Raw genomic sequence first — 20,357 nt, 5'->3', positions numbered from 1 at the left:
CTTTAAACAGACTGCCCCACTGACCCTTTTTCCTCCTATTAAAGGTACCTTTTTTAAGTAAAAAACGCTCGTGAATTTTACTTTCTCATTTTTCATATGTGGGCAGGCTGGATCCCCTTATAGCAGGGACTTGGCCCGAATTTGTCACACAGAAGTGGAATTCTTAGCTGTGCCCTGCTCACCCTGGTGTCACTCGGTCCTGTAGAATCGCGTTGCTCGGCGGCATGTGACAGTTCACACTCCCACACCGAGGCACCCGAGAGGAAAGGAGCTGAAGCCGATGTTAAAAAGACCAGGAGCAATTTTTATCTTAGATGACAAACGTAGAAAAGTCAGAAGGTGGCTCCAATCCAACGCAGCACCTGCCGTGAGTGTGGTACAATCGGGGTGTCAGTGGAGAGTCGAGCGCCGGCCGCGGGACGGCAGAGATAAGGCAACGGACAGAAGGTGGAGGGGCTCAAGGAGGCTCGCTCACATCCCCTCCTTTCGGGTCTCTGACCCTGTGCTTTCTCCTTCCCCCTCCTTGCGTTGAAAAATAGTCAGACTTCAACACAGCAAACTTGGCAGGTGATGCTTTGCTTCCGGAGTGTCAGATCAACTCCTACGAATGCACAGGTGGTACAATCTGAAAAACAGAGGTGCCCTATATTTGCTTTGGTTGATTCCATGTTTGCCTTGGGCTGCAGCATTGCTGCCCCGCTTTACCTCCTGGTCTCTACCTTGTACAGCCTTACCGTTTGGCTGTTATTCTGCTCTTTTTAGCTTTTCTTTCCGTGGCACGATTGATCTGCGAATGTAAGGCAGCACCAGCAGTAAGGTGAAGAACAACACGTGGCCGAGGAAATAAATAGATCTGTACACCTGTAAAGAGAAAGGCAGGGTTGGGGATCAGCAACCAGCTTTGAGCCAAAAACCCAGGGGAGAGGATGGAGGGAACAGGGTTGACCATGTGGGGTTGTCTGTTTGTGGCTTCTAAATACCTTCATCCATTTGTCCCAGGTGAAAAGGCAGAATGGCACCAGGGAGTAACCCATGAACATCCAGTGGTTAGTCTGCTGCAGCACGTAGAAGATGGGCCGCAAGACAGTGATGGAGGCCAAAGTGCTTAGGGCAGGACTGTCCCGAACAAGGTTCATGGCCTAATTTAAAGAGAAAAAACAGAATTCTCAACAGTTGGATGTCCTGTGGCTGTATATGCAGGTTCTGGGGCCAAAGTTCTCTATCCAGCTGTGTAAAATGTGTTTTAGTAAGCAGGTAGTCCAAAAAAGCAGCTAAATCTCCTGTCCTGGCCAAAGTTTTAATTAAGAAAGTACATTTTAATAAGGAATATTGTTCCTGCAGTACTAGGAGATTTAACAGAGGCATTCAGCTCATGTGTTTGTCCTCCAATCTTTCCAGCTGCCAAGCACTTCAGCTGCCTTCTGCTCACATGCCAGGTTTTCCAGTTCTCTCCCTGTTAGCTTCTGCAATACATTTATGGTTTGCCCACGCAGAAAGTAGTAACCTACTAAACTCTTGAGAACTAAGCCCTGCCATGCTTGAAAACCAATTCTAAAGTAAGCAGCTGTTTTTCATATTTGATGCAAGTAAAGCCTTCAGCACGGCACTTTCCAAACCCAGGGGCAGAGGCTAACACAGGCCCCCTTGTTCTGGTAAGTCAGACAAAAAGCACCTGTCTTTCCACGATGACTATCAGCAGCTCCATCTGAAAGCACACCAGGTAGCCAGAGTGCAGCCCGTGCCAAATGGCCAGGAAGAACAGGGCCAGGGCCTGTGACAGCAGTTTGTTGCCCAGGAACTTCAGGCGCTTGAAGATGTAGCTGGAGCAGAAGAGAAACAAAGTGCTTGCAGGTTATCCTCTGTCCTCCCCTGCTGTGTCAGGGATGAAGCGCCCAGGGAACCCAACGCCTTTGCACGCCCCGTGCTGGCAGGAACAGCATGACCAGGGCAAAACCTACATCCAAACATTCTTAAAGAAATCCCAGCTATAAGGGAGAGGGGGGTCAGCACACACAATTTAGCTGTGGGTCCCAGCAAGCGCTGAACCAAAACCCATCTGAGTTTGGAGTGGGGAGCACCAAGAGCCATGATGCAGGAAGCAGCTGTCAGAGCAGCTCTGTGGCTGGCTGAGCAGGCAGGCAGCCCTAAGGGCTTGCAGTAGTCCCATTCTAGTCTCTGCTGCCATCAGCTGCTTGCCTTTATTAATTAATTAATTCCAGGTGAATTAATAGATCTCTCTGACACAGTACCCCAATAACCTGTTTCTAAGGGCACAGCAGCAAAACATGGGAAAAGGTGCACAAACTGAAAACTGGCAGATTCTTCTTCTAGTGCTCCTGCTTAGCCTAAGGTCTTGGTTCTGCTGACAGAACAGAATTGACACATTATAGAAGGAGAATTTTGTCCTGCTCACCGGGCCACCCAAGCATTGGTGTTGATGTTGAAAGAAGCAATGGTCCCTGTGAACAAAGGTGTTGTCTCATACAGCCAGACCTTCATGTTGGCACAGGCATTCCACAAAGGCTTTCCATTCTGGTCTTTCCCGTTGTACCCCAGACCAACAAGGATGCAGACACCTTCCTGTCAGAAAATGCACAAGAAAGATAAGATGAAAATATTGCCCTATTTTTGCTGGAGAAGCAGAGCTGAGGAAGTGCTGAATATCACTGTGTTCAGAGCATCACTACAGATAGAACATATGGATTAAAAACTGCCTTTTGGTTAGCTAGCCTTTGCTAACTTAAAGCAAGCTGAACTGACCTGTAGTGATCTCCAGATATTTGGATTTCTTCCATTTAGTGCTAAGTCTAAGAGCCTTGGACCTTTATTCATTTGTCTTTTGCTTCTGGAATGACATCTAGACTCACCGTAACAAGCCAGCAAGTTACGTATTTGTAGAGTATAATTTTGCCCCAGATCAATATGTAACCACAACGGAACCAGAAAGGCTTCTCCTGTAGAGATAAGAGTGAAACAGAGTAAAAATAAAACCTGGAGTTGAGTGGCCATTATGACACAAGGTATTTCATCACTGTCTTTTGTTTTAATCTGTGTTAAGACATACAGGCTGGGCCGCCAGGCTTATGCAAACTTAACACATCATTCTCTTTCCTTTGGTAATATTTTGCTATACTGAAATAGGTAGAGTTTGGGAAGACTCTGGGATTAGCATAATCAAAATGTTTGCTGATAATCTGCCAGTAGGAATTATTTGTTAGGAGCTTTCCAAGAACGTCAAAGATTATGGTAAGCCTTACAAGTTACTCTAGTGAAATTCTTTGCACATAATGGTTAAATGGAAAGTCATTAAAAGGTCATAAAATACATATGAAAACCAACAGTAGCATTTAAGATCAATTATCTATTTGTAAAAGTTTTCATTTGTTTCAGTTCTGCTCAACAGATTCCTGTTCTGCATCAGGTGGAATCATCACAACAGGCAGTAAAGCCAAATTAGCTGTGGAAAATCTTATCACTAGCTGCCGACTTATTTTTAAATTGAGGCAAAAATTTAAAAAAAGAAAATTATTCCACTCTTGTAGATGCAGTGCCCACCAGAGAAGTGGAATTCTTCCCCACCCCACAAGGCCAAGTGAATACATACCATATAGTCATCTGAGGTGAGGTACTCGTCAGAGATGTACGGGCTCGACAAGGTGTAGGTTACTAGAAACAAGAGACCCAGGCTCAGGCGCTTGAGAGCAGGCACGAAACTGAGAAAGAAAAATACCAAGGTCAAGGAAATGCCTTGGAAAGAGACCATCCAACTCATAGTTTTAAAAACAGAGGTGGAGAGGAGGAGGTGGGGCAAACAGCGACAGGGAGTCACCACATTCCACTGCAGCAGCTGCCTCCATTTGGAAGCTGGGATGCAAACATCACCAGGCTGGAACCGAGTCTGTACTAAAGATGCCAAATGGTTGTTGATGTTCATGCCCTGGAACAATGCTGGGACGTTAAGCAGAGTTACGAGTGACTTTTGAAAGGCTGCCTTGTGTCATAGATCACTCCTGGCCACGGTAGTTCTGTGTCCAGGTAAGAAGGCAGTCTGCTGCAGGGAACTTGGAGGAGTCGGCATTCTAGGATCGTAGGAAGGGGAGAAGCCAAGCAGCTTTGTATTACCTATTGGGTCTCTGGCCTGGAACGTCAGTCATCTCACCCCTTGCCAGTTTCTGATAGTCTGTCATGGAGAACTGAGGCCCAACCATGAAGGCACCATAGAAATAGGAGAATCCTGAGACCTCCAGCAAGGTAGGAACCCCCCGAACAGCAAATCGCCGCTGCTCAGGGGTCAGGAACTCCTGCACCAAAGGGAGTGGCATTAACATCATCCCAGGGGTTTCATCCAGCTCTGGATATTATGTCCTCACCCTGCCTCATTACTGATTTTCTGTTTCTTTTTTGTTTCAGTTCTTGCTCCCCATGGACATGGAACTTTACACTTTGTACTTCATGTCCATTCCTCTCGCCAGCCCCTCTCTATGCCCACCCCCTCCAAACAGCAACAAGATCCAATAGTTGAGACCAGTTGCACAGGTCTCTATTCCCAAATAAGCTCCCAGCATGGAAGGGATCCACTGACATGCATCCCTGGCAGCAGAGTAGGCATAGTAGGAGCACTGCAGTATCTGACCTATTCCAGTCCCTGACTGCAATTCCATGTACTCTCCCAAGACTTTATCGTGCTACAAATCCTACTTCTCGATGCCAAAATTGTTTTTAAATACTTGAAGCTTCAGCTCAGGAAGTTTCATCTTGACCTCATTTTCCTGCAGTCAGCAGTGATTCCATGGATGCTACAGACTTGGTCAGGCCTCAAACAGGAGATGGGGAATGCAGGTACTTGAAGCAGGATTGAGGGACTGTAGCATGTGTAGTGCCCTCTCCCACACACTGTGCTGTGCAACTTCTCTGTTTGTCTGAGCTAAAAACAGGGTCCTAACAAATGGTAAAGGGCAACCATTGACAAGCACATGGTAAGGCTAATCAAAGGAAAGGAAGATGGGAACTGAGATCCAGTACTGAATGTCTGCAAGTTAAAGCTATGCTACCCACAAGACACAGAGCATCAGGGATTGGGAATCTAAAGCAATAGATTTGGGGGAAGGAGATGGTGGGAAATTTGGAAGAGTAATATTCTGACATAACTGGAACATCTTCAGTCCATCTCTAATCACTACTGTCTCTGTTCTAGTCTAGAATTCAGTGCCCTCAAACACTCCCAGGGGCTCCCCTCTCAGCTGTGGCTTTTACCTAACAATGCAGCTTGCTAACTCACATCCTTTGAACTTGATTTTCTGATCTCTAGCTCACTGGGACAGCATGGGATGATGGAGAAATGGTGTATAACTCACCGGATCTTTTCCTCCATCATAGTAATCAATGGCCAGACCTAGAGGTGAGAAACAGTGAAAACTTGAAGCCCTGGGATGGGCACAGGTTGCAGAGTGCAAGAAAGAGAAGAGAGGTGTCACTCACCAATCAACTTAAGTGTCAAGACACAATGTGGCATTGTCCACTTGATGTCATAATGCTCTGTGGCTGTGAAGTAATATCCAGCCATAAGGTATGTCTGAAAGAAACCATTGTTTGGGTTATTCAAACTAATTCCTCCAGCTGGTTTTGATCTGCCTCCACTTTTACACCCACAGTTGCTACTGAAGTGCTAAACTGAGCAGAGGCCTCCTTGTACAAACCCAAGGAATAAAAAAAAGAGGGTTTACCATCTGAAAGAGAAAGGTGGTGATGACGGCAGTGATTGTGCGACCCATTAGTCTCAGGATCAGGAACTGGATTAGGACACATATCAGGGAGTGAAAAAACTGCGTCCCTGTGGGCAGGAAAAAGAAAGAGAGAGATGAGAAATAGAAATTAGATGTATAGGTGCTCCCTCCCAAATTGCAGCATGCCCTGGGCCAGGCAGCTCTCTCTTCCCAAGCTCATCTTACCAAAATTGAAGTAAGCAATTGAGAGTCCTGTGAACACGTTGTAGAGGTGAACGAGGTAGGTCTCCTTCTGGAAGAGGAAGTAGCGCTGGAACAAGGCAAAAGGATATCCTGAGAGAGAAAAAAAAAAGGAAGAGTTGTAAATAAGCTTAGACAAGTGTTTGTCATGAACCAAACTACAGCTTTTCTGAACATGTACTTTGCATCACACATTATCAACACAGGGCATAGTGTTAATTCCTGATACTGCATTTGCATCTTGGGAGACAGACTCCAGATGAATTACTCTGTACAGAAGAAAATACTTTAACGGGAACATAATTATAGCAAAACTGACATTGAAGTGCAAAAAATTACAGGATTACATTTTCTGGCCTCATTCAATATATGAGATGGATAATGCTGAAATACATGAATCACACTTTAGCCTGTGATTCATTTCCAAATTATGTGACAAACACAATGAACATGGCAAGAAGCTAGATTAAAAAAAAAAAAAAAAGGAGGAGGAAGGGAAAAACTTTATGGTTAATACCATTACAATGTCCAAAAAACCTCAGTCCTACTCCCACCTCAATGAGTTCTTTCAGCTTTAATTTCAGATCTCCTCAGGTGACCTCCAGTAAGATACTCTCGCTTTTCTAACTCTGCAACTTTGGATTTGCATCTGATTTGTGAACTACTGGGTACACAAAGCTGTAACTAAAATCCACTGGTACTACGCATGTGGTATTTTTGGAAAAAAAAAATCAGTCAGAAGCATTTCATATGGAGCAGCTAAGAAAAGTGGAAGGGTTTTTTTCCTTGCATTTTCTGTGAGGTAACTCCTAGTCTAAGTTAGGAATGCCTCCAGATTATTCATCTGTGGCTTGAGTGAGAAGTAAATATTTGTGAAGCACACTGGTAGTACAGTGAGAAGCGTCACACAGAACATCACAATTCAATTAAATTCTGTTGTCTAGGTGAGTTTCATGAAGCATGCAATAAGCACTGCCACATAGCAGACAGTAAATATAATAAGTCTCAATGCACAGTGGCACAGGAAGTGTTGCAATTCCCTTTTCTAAAGGCATGTGCAGAAGGTGCTGAACTGGGATACAAGAAGCCACTTTAGTTCTGGTATCTTGTAACTTTATTGCTCTGCTTTGCAGGCGTGTCCTCTTACGCTGCTCAGAAAAAGGGGAAATTCATCACATCCCACAATACTGGCATCCACACTACTCATCATCCTGGCTGAGATCAGGAGCAGTGGACGGAGCTCTGCTACCTGCGCTAATGGAGCAGCAGTAGCAGGAGGTGGTCATGTTTTATAGGGAGCAGTAATAAAAGGTGATGAAATGCACATTCTGCCGAGAAGTGTATGATGGATGGAAGGCTTCCAACAAGCAAGGCCAAGTCTAGTCACTACTGTGAGAGGAAATGAGAAACTCTGTCATGTTATTTAAATACATGTCTGGCAGTGCTCACAGGCTGGAGCCATTTTAAGGCCCTCTCCAACCCCACAAATCCCTTGGGAGGGAGCCCTGGAGTTGGGGACTTCGGGGCTCTTTTCTAGATCCTTTTGGGCTCATGTTCTGCTGTGTCCAGAGGTGTACCTGCTGCCTCCTGAAACCGAGCTGCTGCTCCCCATTTCCTCAGCCTCCTGCCACCCCTCTTTTGGTTTTCCCTGCCTCCTCATTGCTGTTCCTTCCTCCTTTTGTGTCCCACGCCGGTTTCCACGCCACAGGCTGCTTTCTGGCCAGCCCCACATACCAGGGCTCTCTGCTCCCAGAGCCTGGCAACCTCCCTCCTGCACATCCAGCCTGCTCTCCCTTCCAAAGCAGCAGCTCCAAACTCTCCTACAAAATGCCTTACCCTGACCATCCCTCTCCCTTCCCGTTCTTCCATGCTTTTTACACAGCCTGCTTCAGTCCCTTTCCACCCCCACTGCTGGCCTGAACACCAGCTGAGGGGGAAAGAGGGAATTGGCAAAGAGAGTTCATCACACGGGCTCTCTGGGGATACAGGAGTAACTCAAAGAATTAGAGCAATTCACATGATTAAGGAAAAAAAAAGAAAAAAAAAAGTAGTATTTTCTACTGGCCTTTTACTCAGAAACATACAAATGGGGATTCTTTGTTCATGAGCCAATCTTCCTGCTGAAGTTTAAAAAACATAGGAAGAACTGGCTTTGAGAAATGGAAAGTGGTAAAAAATATGAAGTTTTATTAGATCAAAAGTTTAAAAGCTGAGGTTTAGTGTGGAAAAATGTTTCCCCCCTCTGAGCAAAGGGGAGAAAAAATCAGAAATACAGACAAAGCAAAATTGACTTCTGTTCATCAATACGCATGGTTTAAAATCTTCCTTTTAAAGAGTCTCCCATTCTCTTAAAAACCACTAATATTTTGCAAACCAGTCAATTTCTACCATTTTTTCCCTCTAGCCATTTCTATAGACATAATTAAAGTATGACTGAATACTATAACGTAACTAGTGTTCCTACTCTTTCTGAGACCTATCTCATTTGGCAACTGTGCTCCTTTTTAGCTCTACCCAGGAGATCATGTCATGGTTTGGGGGTAATGCTGCTCTAAGGAAGAAGAATGATGAACCCTTGCAAATAGAGAGTTACTAAAATACACACTGCATCCACGGTTTTACAAACTATAAACTTTAACCCTGGTCTTGCACTACGTGGCTGCTGTTCCAGTCCAAAGTCACAACATCAGCCTAAACTCTTCTGATATCTAGAGCAGCTTGTCAGTACTCTGGACTGCAGTTTACCTACAGTTTTGTGGCATGGGATAATTTTCTCAGTTTTACAACTGGGCCAGTTGCATGCTGCTGATACAAACTTTAACCTCCAAACAGCAGTGGGTAGCAATGGTCATCCTGATGTAGCCCGTGCCCTTCTGAACACCGATAAACTATCTGTTAAACAACAAACAATTCCTGCTGATAACAACACCAGTACTCCTGCCCTACTACCACGTCCCTGAAGCAGCCTGAATTAGCAGAGCAGCTTTTGGAGCTATGGTTGCCTTCTGGCAAGCTGGATGGCACCTTTGGATATGCCAGCAGCAGGAAACGCCGCGCTGCTTTGCTTCTGCCATTCAGAGCAACAGGACAAGAGTCCCTGCTCATTGCTGCCAGGAGGCTCTGCCCAGGAGCTCCCACTCTGCCAAACTCCCCTTTCACGGCTCCCTAAGCAGAGTGGATGAAGCAGAGTGGGAAAGTGGCTGTAAGACTCCTGGAGAAAACAGCAGGGAACCTCTGATCCAAACTCATTTTTCCCTATGCGCCACAGAGCAGAAAACAGCCTGCACACAGAGCTGGGTTTTCCCTCTAGACACACACCTTCTATAGAATGGAATTAGCAACTGAGATTATTTTTATTGTTTTACTTGACAGGAAGAAGAGGATGATCTCTGGTTAAGAGAACCACGAAGAGGAAGGAAAGGACAAGCTCAGCTTCTTGGCCACGGCCATTTGGGAGAGTAATGGGCCACTGCACAAAGCCCAGCTTGTCCACAAATGCAAGAATCTAATTCAGCAAAAGAAGTTAAATCATCAAGAAGGTGGATTAGGCAGGAGAAAAGTTCCACTAATCCCAAGCAAAAATAGTGCTGTCAAGTTTGCCATCTTCTGGACTGGGTGATTAAGATGCCTCTCCTTTTCCAGAGATAAAGCTGCAAATAAGAACAGCAGAAAGATTCTTTTCATCTCTGCTCCCTTTATTTCCCCTTTGATATGCTCTATCTCATCTTCAAGCTTTCCTCTTCTCCCTTTTTTGCTGAACATTTAACTCCTCCTTTGTTAACATCCAACAGGGCAATTGTCTCAATTTTTTTATAAGAATGCTAAAACTAAAAGGAATGGGACAACAGGGGGAAAAAAAGTGTTGAAATATCAGTCTTACCTAATATTTTAACTCCAAAGTTATTCCTTTCTGTTTCTAACACTGCAGAAATGCCACACCTTGTTAAACACTGGGTGCATAAACATGAGTATTTTAATTCAGCTCAGGAGTTTACCTTGAAAGTCCACTTCTGGTGCTTTAGTTTGCATAACAAAACTGTCTCAAAGCATGTGAACAGGGCTCTCTTCACACGAAACTGAACTGAAAATACACTGTGACAGGGCTGGTTTTATGGCGGGACATTGCTGCCTCTTGAAACTTTTCCCATCCTTTACCCATCAGAATCAGGTGCTTAGCAGGGCCTTGCAGAAAGGTCCCTGCTTGGCTGACCAGCTGGGAACTTGATTTGGGATAAGTCAGCAGCTTTGGGTGGCCACAAGAATTTCACTGAGCCTAAAAATCTTCAGGATGAAGGGAGCATGAAGCAGAGCATGTATAAAAATGATGAGAGGTAGAAAAGCAGGAGATAAGACACCTTGCAAGTGAAGCAGCAGGTTTCTGGCAGCCATTGGGTAAGAATGTGTTACTTTCTGCAGGTCCCTGCTATGTCCATGGAATGAAAGAACACTTTCCCAGTGCTTTTCCTGGCAGGTCTGGGCAAACCAGACGGGTCATTTCTGGCTCAGGGCTGTAAACAGCATGTTGGCTCCCCTCCATATTATGCAGGTAGCTCACAAGGCACTGTGTAATATTATGGTAAGATAAATAGCTTTAATTCTTTGGGATTGTACAGCCATGCAGGAAGCACAAGCAACATAAAGTATTAAATACACAGTGCCATAAGGCCTCCTGCACCCTGGCTTATGCTTTGAGCAGTGCCAGCAGGAGAGAAGTGTGTCCCCTCTCATGTGAGGACAGGAGCAGCAGCACAGAAACCCTGTTATCTCCTTCACACCACTGGAGCAGCTCCAGTGGGAACACTGGAACCTACTGAAGAGTGCAAGCTGGAGTTCATCTCTCAAAGACATTCTCACACAATTGACAGACATAAGTGTACTGATATATCACTATTTTTATTGTGGCAGGGTCCAGAATTGTGCTTCAGGTATTCCTGCTGCTGGTACCGCTGCCAAATTGCAGATTACTTTCTTCAAAGGTTGTCTATGCAAATCTTTACGTGGGTGAAGTCTGCAGTAAGTTCTTCATCTTGTACAATCCAGGTAAGGGACTCTATTCTAGCTGTAGTCTCTACTTCAAAATTGCAGCATGCATAAACCTGTCTCTGATTTAAATACAAAACTGTGACTAAAATTCCCATAATTTGCTCAGCAATGTGCTGTTACTTGTTCACTGAAACAACGTGGTGCTCTTTAGGACTACTCTAGTTTTAGTTCTTGAATGTTTTTTCGCCTTCTCTTGTTCTCTCCTGTGTTTAATTTTTTTTTCAGTCATGTCAGAATGCCAACAGCTTTAAATGACCTCTTTTGGTTATTTCAGATCATTACTAAGCAAACACTTATCCTGAATCAAGAGAGTAAATTCAGACTATTTTTTCAACAATAATTCAGCTTTCTTCAGAAATCAATGTAAGAAGTTGAAAAGTCCTTTGTGATTCTTCCTCTTTTTCAGAAGACTATTTTTACCCGTTTGTGGTGATCCTCTGAAAGTGAAACCCTAGAAACTGTTGTCACAGTAAAACTGCACCGTGTAGATGGGAAACTGCATCACAGAGGAAGAAATAAGCAACGACTTTTTAGTCCATCTTTGGAACTATGCTTCACCCTCATGGCCTTATCCTGAAATAATTCAGCAGTATTAACTGCAGCCAACAAAAATAGTTTTCTTCCTGAATCTTTGTAAACACCTGAAATGGAGGAAGCGAAGGAAAAGCCATACTTAACGTCCTAATGCCACTTCCAGCTTCTAGAAATGCCTTTCATTTATACCCCATGCCATCCTCTGAAGTGGTCATCAGCACTAGCTGCATTACCAGTGAGATTAAAAGGATTGTAAACTAAGCTGCAATTAAATGAACATTTCTTTGTGCAGGGCTAAGGAACTCCTCTCACTCTACTCTCATGTTGCTCTGGAGTGATGTTTGGCCCTTCCTTTCAAAGTCATGGTACAGGTATAATGCTTTCCCACCCAGTGCTCACCCATCCATTAAGCAGGAGAGCTGGAGTCAGTCCCCTCTGCCTGAGTGGTTCAACCTACATGACCTGCAGGAGTGCCAAACTGCAGGCAAGGCTGTTTTGCATGCCCTGAAGCCCTCTGTCTGAAGTTATGCCTGCCACTGCATCTAATTAAAAGATACTGAGCTAGGGAGGAAGGACAGGGGAAAGTGCAGCTCCAGCCTCCTGCTTTGGTTTATCCATTTGAGGCATGCAGGGCAGAGATGTGAGTGGTCCTCTGGGCCCTGCTCCCCAGAATTTTAATACCAATTCTAAAGATCCACTGAGGCTATGTAAAACAGATAGTGGCCTACCTTGGGAAGGGACGCTGTGGCATCCCAGTGGCTCACTGTCGACACTGCACACGGAACATTTGTAACAGCACACAGGAGTCTCACGCTTCCTTAATCTGCTGACTGCAGCAGGCAGCTCTTATCATCATCAGGACAATAATTATCTGCTGTTCATTTCAAAGAACTGGTGCTGCACACCCACAAGACGCTGAGCAGGAAACACCCTCCCGAATGTCGTGTCCCTAACTTACTGCTAGCAAGAAGCAACTTGGAGTACGGTGGTGGTGCATTCTGCAGAGCCATCTCTGCTGCTGTGGCTGCCTCCACATACACTTTCTAGGACCTTTTCTGCATCAGCACCCGTTAGACTGGTCCCTTGGTTGATCTGGGTGACTAACCTCGCAGTGAGCTATCTGCCTTTTCTGGTTTAGGTTGCTGCCAAACAAGTAAATTCAATCAGAGAGCAATTAAAGGACCAGAGAGAGACGTGGGAGAAAGGAAAGCAGGACTTTTCTCGTTTGGAGGTGGGGAGCTGCTAGACTAATTAACGCTGACTTGTGTGCATGTCCTGTGTGTTTCCTAATTCTTCATTTTTTTCTTGGCAGAAGTTTGGTTTAACAAACCAAACTCATTGAGTTCTAAACGATAACCAGTTTGGTCTCCTGTATCGACCCTTCACGGGAAGAATGTTTGGCTCAGTTTGATCTCACACATCATAAACTAAATCAGGCAGAAATAAGTCTGGTGCAGACCATGGTTATGAAGTGACACAGTTTTTCTTGCTTGCATTTCCTTTAAAAATATTGTACTTCTAGTTAGCCAAAGCAACTTTTTTGTGACAAATGACACAGTCGCAGCTGTATCACTTCGAATACACTTTCAGGTTCAGAGGAAAGCTTGTATTTCTTTCCTGCTAGGTGACTACACCACCAAATGCTTTCACAACCCAAAGTTTCCCTGAGCATCTGCAGAGATTTACACAGATAGCATGTATACACACACTTGAATTAATGTTTTGGGAGCTACAACCTCCCCCTCAATCGCCAGCCCACATCACAACTCCAGCCCTGCCTTAACCATTTCGCATGGAACTCAAGCATCCCGTGTTTACATAAGCACAGGCACCCTGTGTTTTGCAACATGCTTCGCGCTGCAGGTGGAGCGCAGGACATCACCCGAGCTCTCCTGGCACGGAGCTGGAAGGTTTTGCCAGCCTGCCCGGTAGTGCCCCAGTGACACGCCTCTCCCGCACGGTGCCACCACCGCCGCACACACGGGTGATGTCCCCCGACAGCGATGTCCCTGCACTCGGACGGGGCAGCACTGATGGGCAGCGGAGAGTCCCGAGCGGACAGCCCTGCGGACACCCGCTCACGGGGCACGGGATGCACTCGCATCACCGGCCACTCACGGGACAATCCCAAACAAAGTTCCTGCGCCCGGGACACGGACCCAAATCGGGGTCTTTCGCAGGCTCCTCCTTGCCCCGCGTCCACAGGCGGCCTGCCAGGACCGCACCCCGACCTCCCGCGGGAAACCCAGCGGGGTCCCTGCGCTCCGGGCGGGCGGGGGCTGGCGGGGCGGCCGCAGCGGGCACTTCGCGGGCTGCCGGCCGGGACGGGCGGTGCCGCTGCCCGCGGCATCTCGCCCGCCGGCTCGGCGCGCACACGTGGCCTGGCGCGGCGGCGCTGGCACAGGTGCGGCTCCGCGCGGGCGAACCGATGCCCGATCCCGGCTCCCGCGCGGCGCGGCACGGCGGCGGGGTCGCCCGTTCCCCCGACGGGCGCGGAGCCCCGCCCGGAGCGCCAGCCCCGTCTCCCCCCGCCCTGCCTTACCCATGAGGATGGAGAGGATGAGGCGCAGCGCCTGCTCCGAGGAGCCCAGGGCCTCGGCCAGCCGCGCCAGGCTCCAGCCGGACCCCGCCACCGCCATCTTCGCCGCCGGCCGCCCCGCCGGCCGGTCGCGCCCCGAACCCGGCAGCGGCACCAGCCACCGCGGCCCCCGCACCGCGCGCGGCCCCCTGCGCGCCCATTGGCTGCGGCGCGCCCGGCCCCGCCCCGCCGCGCCTGCCATTGGGCAGCGGTGGCAGCGGGGCAGGGCCCTGCGCGCACTAAGGCAAAGGTTACCCGCGAGTGGGCGGTGACGCGGTCTGGCCCCGCCGGCCAATGATTGGGGGAACGGCGGCCGGGGGCGGGGCCGGGGGCTCGGCGGGGCGGGGCCGGGAGGGCGGGGCGGGGCGCGGCTCCCGATTGGCTGCGGCGGGACAGGAGAGCGGCGGGGCGGGCCGGGGGTTATTCGCGGACGCGAGGCGCGCGCGGGGAGGGCGGGAGCGGCAGCGGCGCGTGGGCCGCGCGCGGGGCCCTCAGCCAGCGTCTGGGTCTGGGTCCGAGCCTGGGCCCGAGCCTAGCTCTGGGTCCTGGTGTAAGCTGAGCCTAGCTCTGGGTCCTGGTGTAAGCCCAAACCCGGCTCTGGGTCTGGGTGTAAGCTGAGCTTAGCTCTGGGTCTGGGTGTGAGTCCAAGCCCAGCTCTGGGTCTGGATGTAAGCCTGGCTCTGGGTCTGGGTGTGAGCCCGAGCCCAGCTCTGGGTCTGGATGTACGCCTGGCTCTGGGTCTGGGTGTGAGCCCGAGCTCGGCTCTGAGTCTGGGTGTAAGCCTGAGTCTAGCTCTGCTGCATGGCTCTGGCTCCTGGGTACTGGCTGTGGCTTTGGCCCCGACCTCAGTCGTGGCCTTGGCCACAGCCCTGTCCCTGTCCTTGGCCTCAGCCTCTGCCTCAGCTTCATCTTCAGCGCTGCTGGAGCTCCCCGGCCCTGCCAGGTCCCGCTGCCCCAGGAGCTCCCACAGGACACATCCCCGCTCCTTGGCTCCCGTGGCCCAGCAGGACCTGCTTCCCTCACGGGCATTATGGCAGCAGCCGTGCAGTGCCCTGCGCCTCAGTGTGCCACAGCAGCAGGCACCGTGTCAATGGTGCTCAGCGGCCATGAACTAAACTAGAAAAATTCCACCTCCATGATGGAGAACTTCTTTACACTGAGGGTGACAGAGTGCTGAACGTGCTGCCCAGGGAGGTTGTGGAGTCTCCCTCTCTGGAGACCTTCAAAGCCTGCGTGGATGCATTCCTGTGTCACGTGCTCTAAGTGACCCTGACTGGATAACCAGAGGTTCCTCCCAGCCCTAGTAATTCTGGGATTCTGTGACTCTCTGGTCACTCAAGGGCTGGGCCCACACAGACTCCCCATAACTCAGCTGCTGGATGGCCTTTTCTGAGGTGTGTCCCCTCATGCAGCTGTCCATGTGTGCACCCCAAGTTCTCCCTAGCTGAAGTGTCAGGTGCAATGGATGTGATCCTCTTCCCTTGCTTGTGTTCCCATTTTCCTGCTGGGTCACTTGGGTGTACAAATACAGCTGAGGGGCAAACACAGGCTCGCACAAAGGTTCGCATGAAAAGAGACCTCTGGAGTTCTCTGATCCAAACTGCAGCTCGCAAGCAGAACTCAAGGCTGGAGCCATTTGCTCAGGGCAGTGCCTGGGTAATTGCTGTGCATTTTCATGGTTGGAAAGCTCCCAGCCTTTCTGGGCTCCTGAACCAATGCTGAATCATCCTCTTTATCCTGGTCCATTCTCCTTATCACCACCCTTTAGGTAGCAGCACCAGCACCTGCTAGATGCCATTTCTTATCAAATCTGGCTGGGAAAGGGACTGACTGGCAGCACGGCCATATAGACCTCATTTACTCAGGAGACCAGGCTAAAGACCTTGCCTCACCTTGCCCTTCTCTTTTCCAGGCTAACCAAATCCAGGTTTCTGAATAACGAAGTTCTAGTCACCTATCCACAGGGCTCTTTCCATTTGGTTCACACCTCTCTTGCACTGGGGAGTGAGGAAGTGTGTGAAAAAGGGGAGAGCCTGGCCTTCTCCTCCAGAAGTCCCCTGAAGGCAGAGTAAGGCGCAGAGCAGCAGGACAAGATGAATAACAAGGGTTTAAAAACCCTCCTGGGTAACTGACTCCGTCAGGTTAGACTCTACAAACAGGTTGCTGTATTTGTCCACCCTAACTAGTGGACAAATTTGCCAAATTTTTTGCAAAGCCTGAGGACTGGCTTGTCAAGGCATGTCTGTCTCTCACTTCTACACTCAGTTGTGTGTTTATGGTGTTTAGGCCACTTTCCCAAGTAAATCAGTTCTATGTGAGCGTGACGGCTGTCTGACCCTGCTCAAGGCACATTTGACAAGAAATGATCTGCTTAGTCCTGTAATTTACTGTTGTCAAAGAGTTTCAGAAGCAGCATCTGTTCCTGAGGTTGCCCAACAATTTCCATTGCAAGATTGTTTTCAGTTGCTTGAAATGTTGCTATATTTGACCTGTTTAGATTAAACTCTTGATAGTCACTCGGAGGCCCAGCACAGTAGCTCTGAGAGTAGGTTTTAAGTGTCAGAACACGATGAGTGCACCAGTACTTTTCAGCAGTATTATTATTATTATTATTTTAATAATCAAGGCAGCATTGTCCTTGGGAGGAGGGGTTGCAGCCATAACTCTTGATTTACTGTCCTTTAGATATACCATAATTTTGTAACATGACACGGGCATTAATGTGAAGCTTGAGGTTCACATGAGCTCCATGAGGCACAGTGGGAATGCAGCTGCTGAAGCTTCTGAAAATCCAGTTCCACTGACTGTGTTCCAGTGGCTCCACGCAGCTTTCCCACGCACCAGAGCCACAAGACCCCAGATGCTTGTTCAAGACTTTCCTTCTAGGACAATTTCTTCCTTCCAGGACCATTTCTTCCTTCCAGGACCATTTTTTGTGTGCTGAGGAGCTGGAACAGGAATGTTGTGCCCTGCCTTGACAGTGCCTCTTCTCCCAGCAGGCACGGGAGCCTATCCTGATCGAAACGGCCATGGGAGAGGAGCTGGCTACTTGGGGCAAGGTGTCTGTGTGGGCAGTGGGATTAGGGCTGAACACTGATGGGGAGGAGGAAGATGCTGGAAAAGCCAGAGTCAGAATAAAATTAAATATGACAGAAGTCTGCTGTTGTCAACAACCACGTCAAGGGAAAAGCACAGAGAGGGTGGGGAGAGAAATAACCATTAGGAAGAGATGAAGTATAGAGGGAGAAGAGAGACTCCTTGGAATAACAGGCAGGGAAGGACATGAAAATAAGTTTTCATTAGAAGGATGGAATTGGAATTGGTGGCCGTGGAGCCAGAGGGGGAAAAAAGCTAGGAATGGGTGAATGATAAACCAAAGAGATGGAGAAACTGGAATTTGGTGGATGTTGGAGGCAGGAAAGGAATAGTATACTTGAAATCATGTCACCTTTTCAGTGTGAAGATTACTGAACAAATAAATCATAGAATCATTAGGGCTGGAAAAAGCCTCTAGGAACATTGAGTCCAGCCATTAACCCGTCACTGCCAGGTGCACTGCTAAACCATGTCCCTAAGCACCACACCTACACATTTTCTGCACACTTCCAGGGATGGTGATCCCAGTATTTCCCTGGGCAGCCTGTTCCAATGTTCGATCACTCTTTCAGAGAAGAAATTCCTCCTAGTATCCAGCCTAAACCTTGGCGAGCCTGAGGCCGCCTTCCCTTGTCCTGTGCGCCGCCAGACCCCGTTTCTCGGGCGCCGCGGGCTCCGTTCCCCAGCCCCGCTCCGCGGATCCGCAGCTCGTGTCCCCGGTCACGGCGGGTGGGCTCGGACACTCCGTGCGGGGACCAGGATTTGTCACCCAGGCCGGGTCCGGGGAATTCCCCCCCGACACCCGTTCTGCGGCCGGGCGGGGCGCTCCGGGGCCGGGGCTCCGCGGGGCCCGCTGGTCTCTGCTGCCGCCTCTCGGTGCCGCCGGGACCGGCGAGGCGGGATTCAGTCCGGGAGAACCGGCGGCTTCTCCTGCCGCGGGAATGTCGCCACGGCAGCTCACAGTCAAGCGGTATCGAGGCTGAGAGAATTGAGGTTGCCCAGCCTGAAGAAGAGAAGGGTCCTTCCTCGCCATAGTACCTTACAGCCCCTAAATAGGCTACAGGGGAGCTGGAAAGGGCAAATAGTGATAGGACGAGGCGGAATGGCCTTAACCTGAACAAAAATAGGTTTAGAATGGATATTAGGAGAAAATTCTTTGCTGTGACAATAGTGAGGCACTGGCACAGGTTGCCCAGAGAAGCTGTGGATGCCCCATCCCTGGGAGTACTCAAGGATAGGCTGGATGGAGCTCTGAGCCCCTCCGTGGTCTGTGGAAATATCCCTGCCTATAGCAGGGGGTTTGGAACTAGATTACCTTGAAGGTCACCTCCAATCCAAACCACTTCATAATTCAGTGAAAGAAAGCACAAGTATTTAGGAATATTGTACTGTCATGGATGAAACACCCAGGGGTGTAGAGGAAGGAAGTCAGAAGGCAGCAGGCATCTCAGTGCCTGAGAGAACACTGAGCAAAGTGTTCCCAAGCCCCAGATTTTACTGGGAGATGGTGGAAGCTTTGCAATGAGACTCAGTGATGGAGGGAATAAAAGAGGTGAACAGACTCTGGTGAAAATCCCCCTGGTACAATTTGCAGAGGTGGAAATCAGGGAATTGTATTGAACAGTTCAGAACACACCTGCACTGCCACGTTTTCCTGGGGTTTATCAAAGGCTCCCAGTTTAATGACTGGCAAAAATGCTGGCCTGGGTCACAAGAGGGAGGTGGGAAGTGCAGGGTGCAGGAAACCCACAGAACTCTCTTATTGCCAGAATGGGAAACAGGCAAATTACTGCTAAGGTTTTGGTAAATTGAGGATATTTTACCTCTTACTTCTATTTCCTTGATTCCCTGCCACTTTTATTCCCTCGGTTCACTTAGTTAGTGTTGTTTTCTCTTTTGATGTTTATGCCCTTTTTTTTCAATGCTCTGACTCAGTGTTTCCAGATGGAGATGTGTGGCTTTTCTTAAGAACTTGGGAAAAAAAGTTTTTCCCCAACTTCCTGGGGGAAGACAAGCCAGTCAAGCCTGTTTTAAATGGTAATTTTATGAAACCTGGAACACTGCTGTGCTTCATAACATCTGGCAGAAAGGTTACAGCTCCACAACTCTGAGTCATTTTAAGGAAAGGGTTGTCTTATGCAATTTGGGAAAAGTGGTACATGGTCATGTAATTTAGGAATTTAAGAGAATGTGTGTGCCTCTGAGCAGAGTTATATTGCATTGGTAAATTTAATGTTATCACTTATTAACCTTAATGACATGACTTTGCCTCCTTTAAACTGTTATCTGACATAGCTGTAGCAAATTGTGAAATATATTACCTAACTGTTTCATCTTAAGAGTTAAAAAAATACAGATTTAAGAAAATGCAATCAAATGTTGTATATATATTCAGTGTAAATATATCAATATTACCAGTCTTCTGCCCAAATAGTTAGCATTATACAGATATGTGACCAGATAAAATGCAGCTACTTCTTTATTTAACTATCTTCAGCAATCTTTTTCTTAATTAATAGAAATTAATTGATTAATAATACATATCTCTTAATTAATTTCTAAAGAATTATGAATATTCATACACATATGAATCAACGACTGCTACAGATTAGTTGAGTCAGATTTATATGAAAATACAGAATTCCCTTGTGATAAATGACATGCATAATATATCAGTTCACACTCATTTTATTTCCACCATGCCCTTTTTCAAATGTGATTGTGGCTTGAAGAGTCACTCACTGGGTTTTTACATTGCACAGCTCAGAGGAGAAAACATCTTCCTGAGATTTATTGTGTATCTTTCATCCCTGTTTTCCTGTTCTCAAAATTCCAGTTCAAAACATTGAGCTGTGCTCCCAAGAGACATCAGAAGGGAGATGACACTCTGTTTTCTTTCTCTTTCCATTCTCATTTTGACAAAGAAAACAGACTAGGCATGTTCTTCCAGCAAAGCCTTTATCCTGACTACAATGAAGTCATTTATGATTCATCTGGAGGTGTTTCTCTCCCTTGACATTAAAAAGGACTCTTTCAGATAGGCTGTGCTAATGCACTTTGCCTATGGCCTGTTGAAACTTGAAGCACTTTTTTTTTCCTATCTAAAACAAGCTCTGGAGTGTGCTGTGCTGGCAGTAAAGGGT

General features: G+C 47.8%; 1 protein-coding gene across 1 annotated transcript; it reads right to left on the bottom strand.

Moving 5' to 3' along the window:
• Window positions 1–75: 75 nt before the first annotated feature.
• On the bottom strand, window positions 76–14,279 carry LPCAT3 (lysophosphatidylcholine acyltransferase 3). The gene is given in 14 exon segments (XM_058018908.1): window positions 76–625; window positions 735–861; window positions 981–1,139; window positions 1,673–1,820; window positions 2,414–2,580; window positions 2,868–2,954; window positions 3,605–3,713; window positions 4,123–4,301; window positions 5,355–5,392; window positions 5,479–5,572; window positions 5,724–5,830; window positions 5,949–6,056; window positions 14,083–14,236; window positions 14,238–14,279. Coding segments are annotated over 13 exon segments (1,509 nt in total). The 3' UTR covers window positions 76–625; window positions 735–744.
• Window positions 14,280–20,357: the final 6,078 nt, after the last annotated feature.

The sequence above is a fragment of the Melospiza georgiana genome, chromosome 2 (assembly GCF_028018845.1).
Source record: "Melospiza georgiana isolate bMelGeo1 chromosome 2, bMelGeo1.pri, whole genome shotgun sequence".
In the NCBI taxonomy this organism is placed as follows: domain Eukaryota; kingdom Metazoa; phylum Chordata; class Aves; order Passeriformes; family Passerellidae; genus Melospiza; species Melospiza georgiana.
Note: the sequence above shows the minus strand (reverse complement) of the source record. Positions and strands in the feature narration are given on the sequence as shown.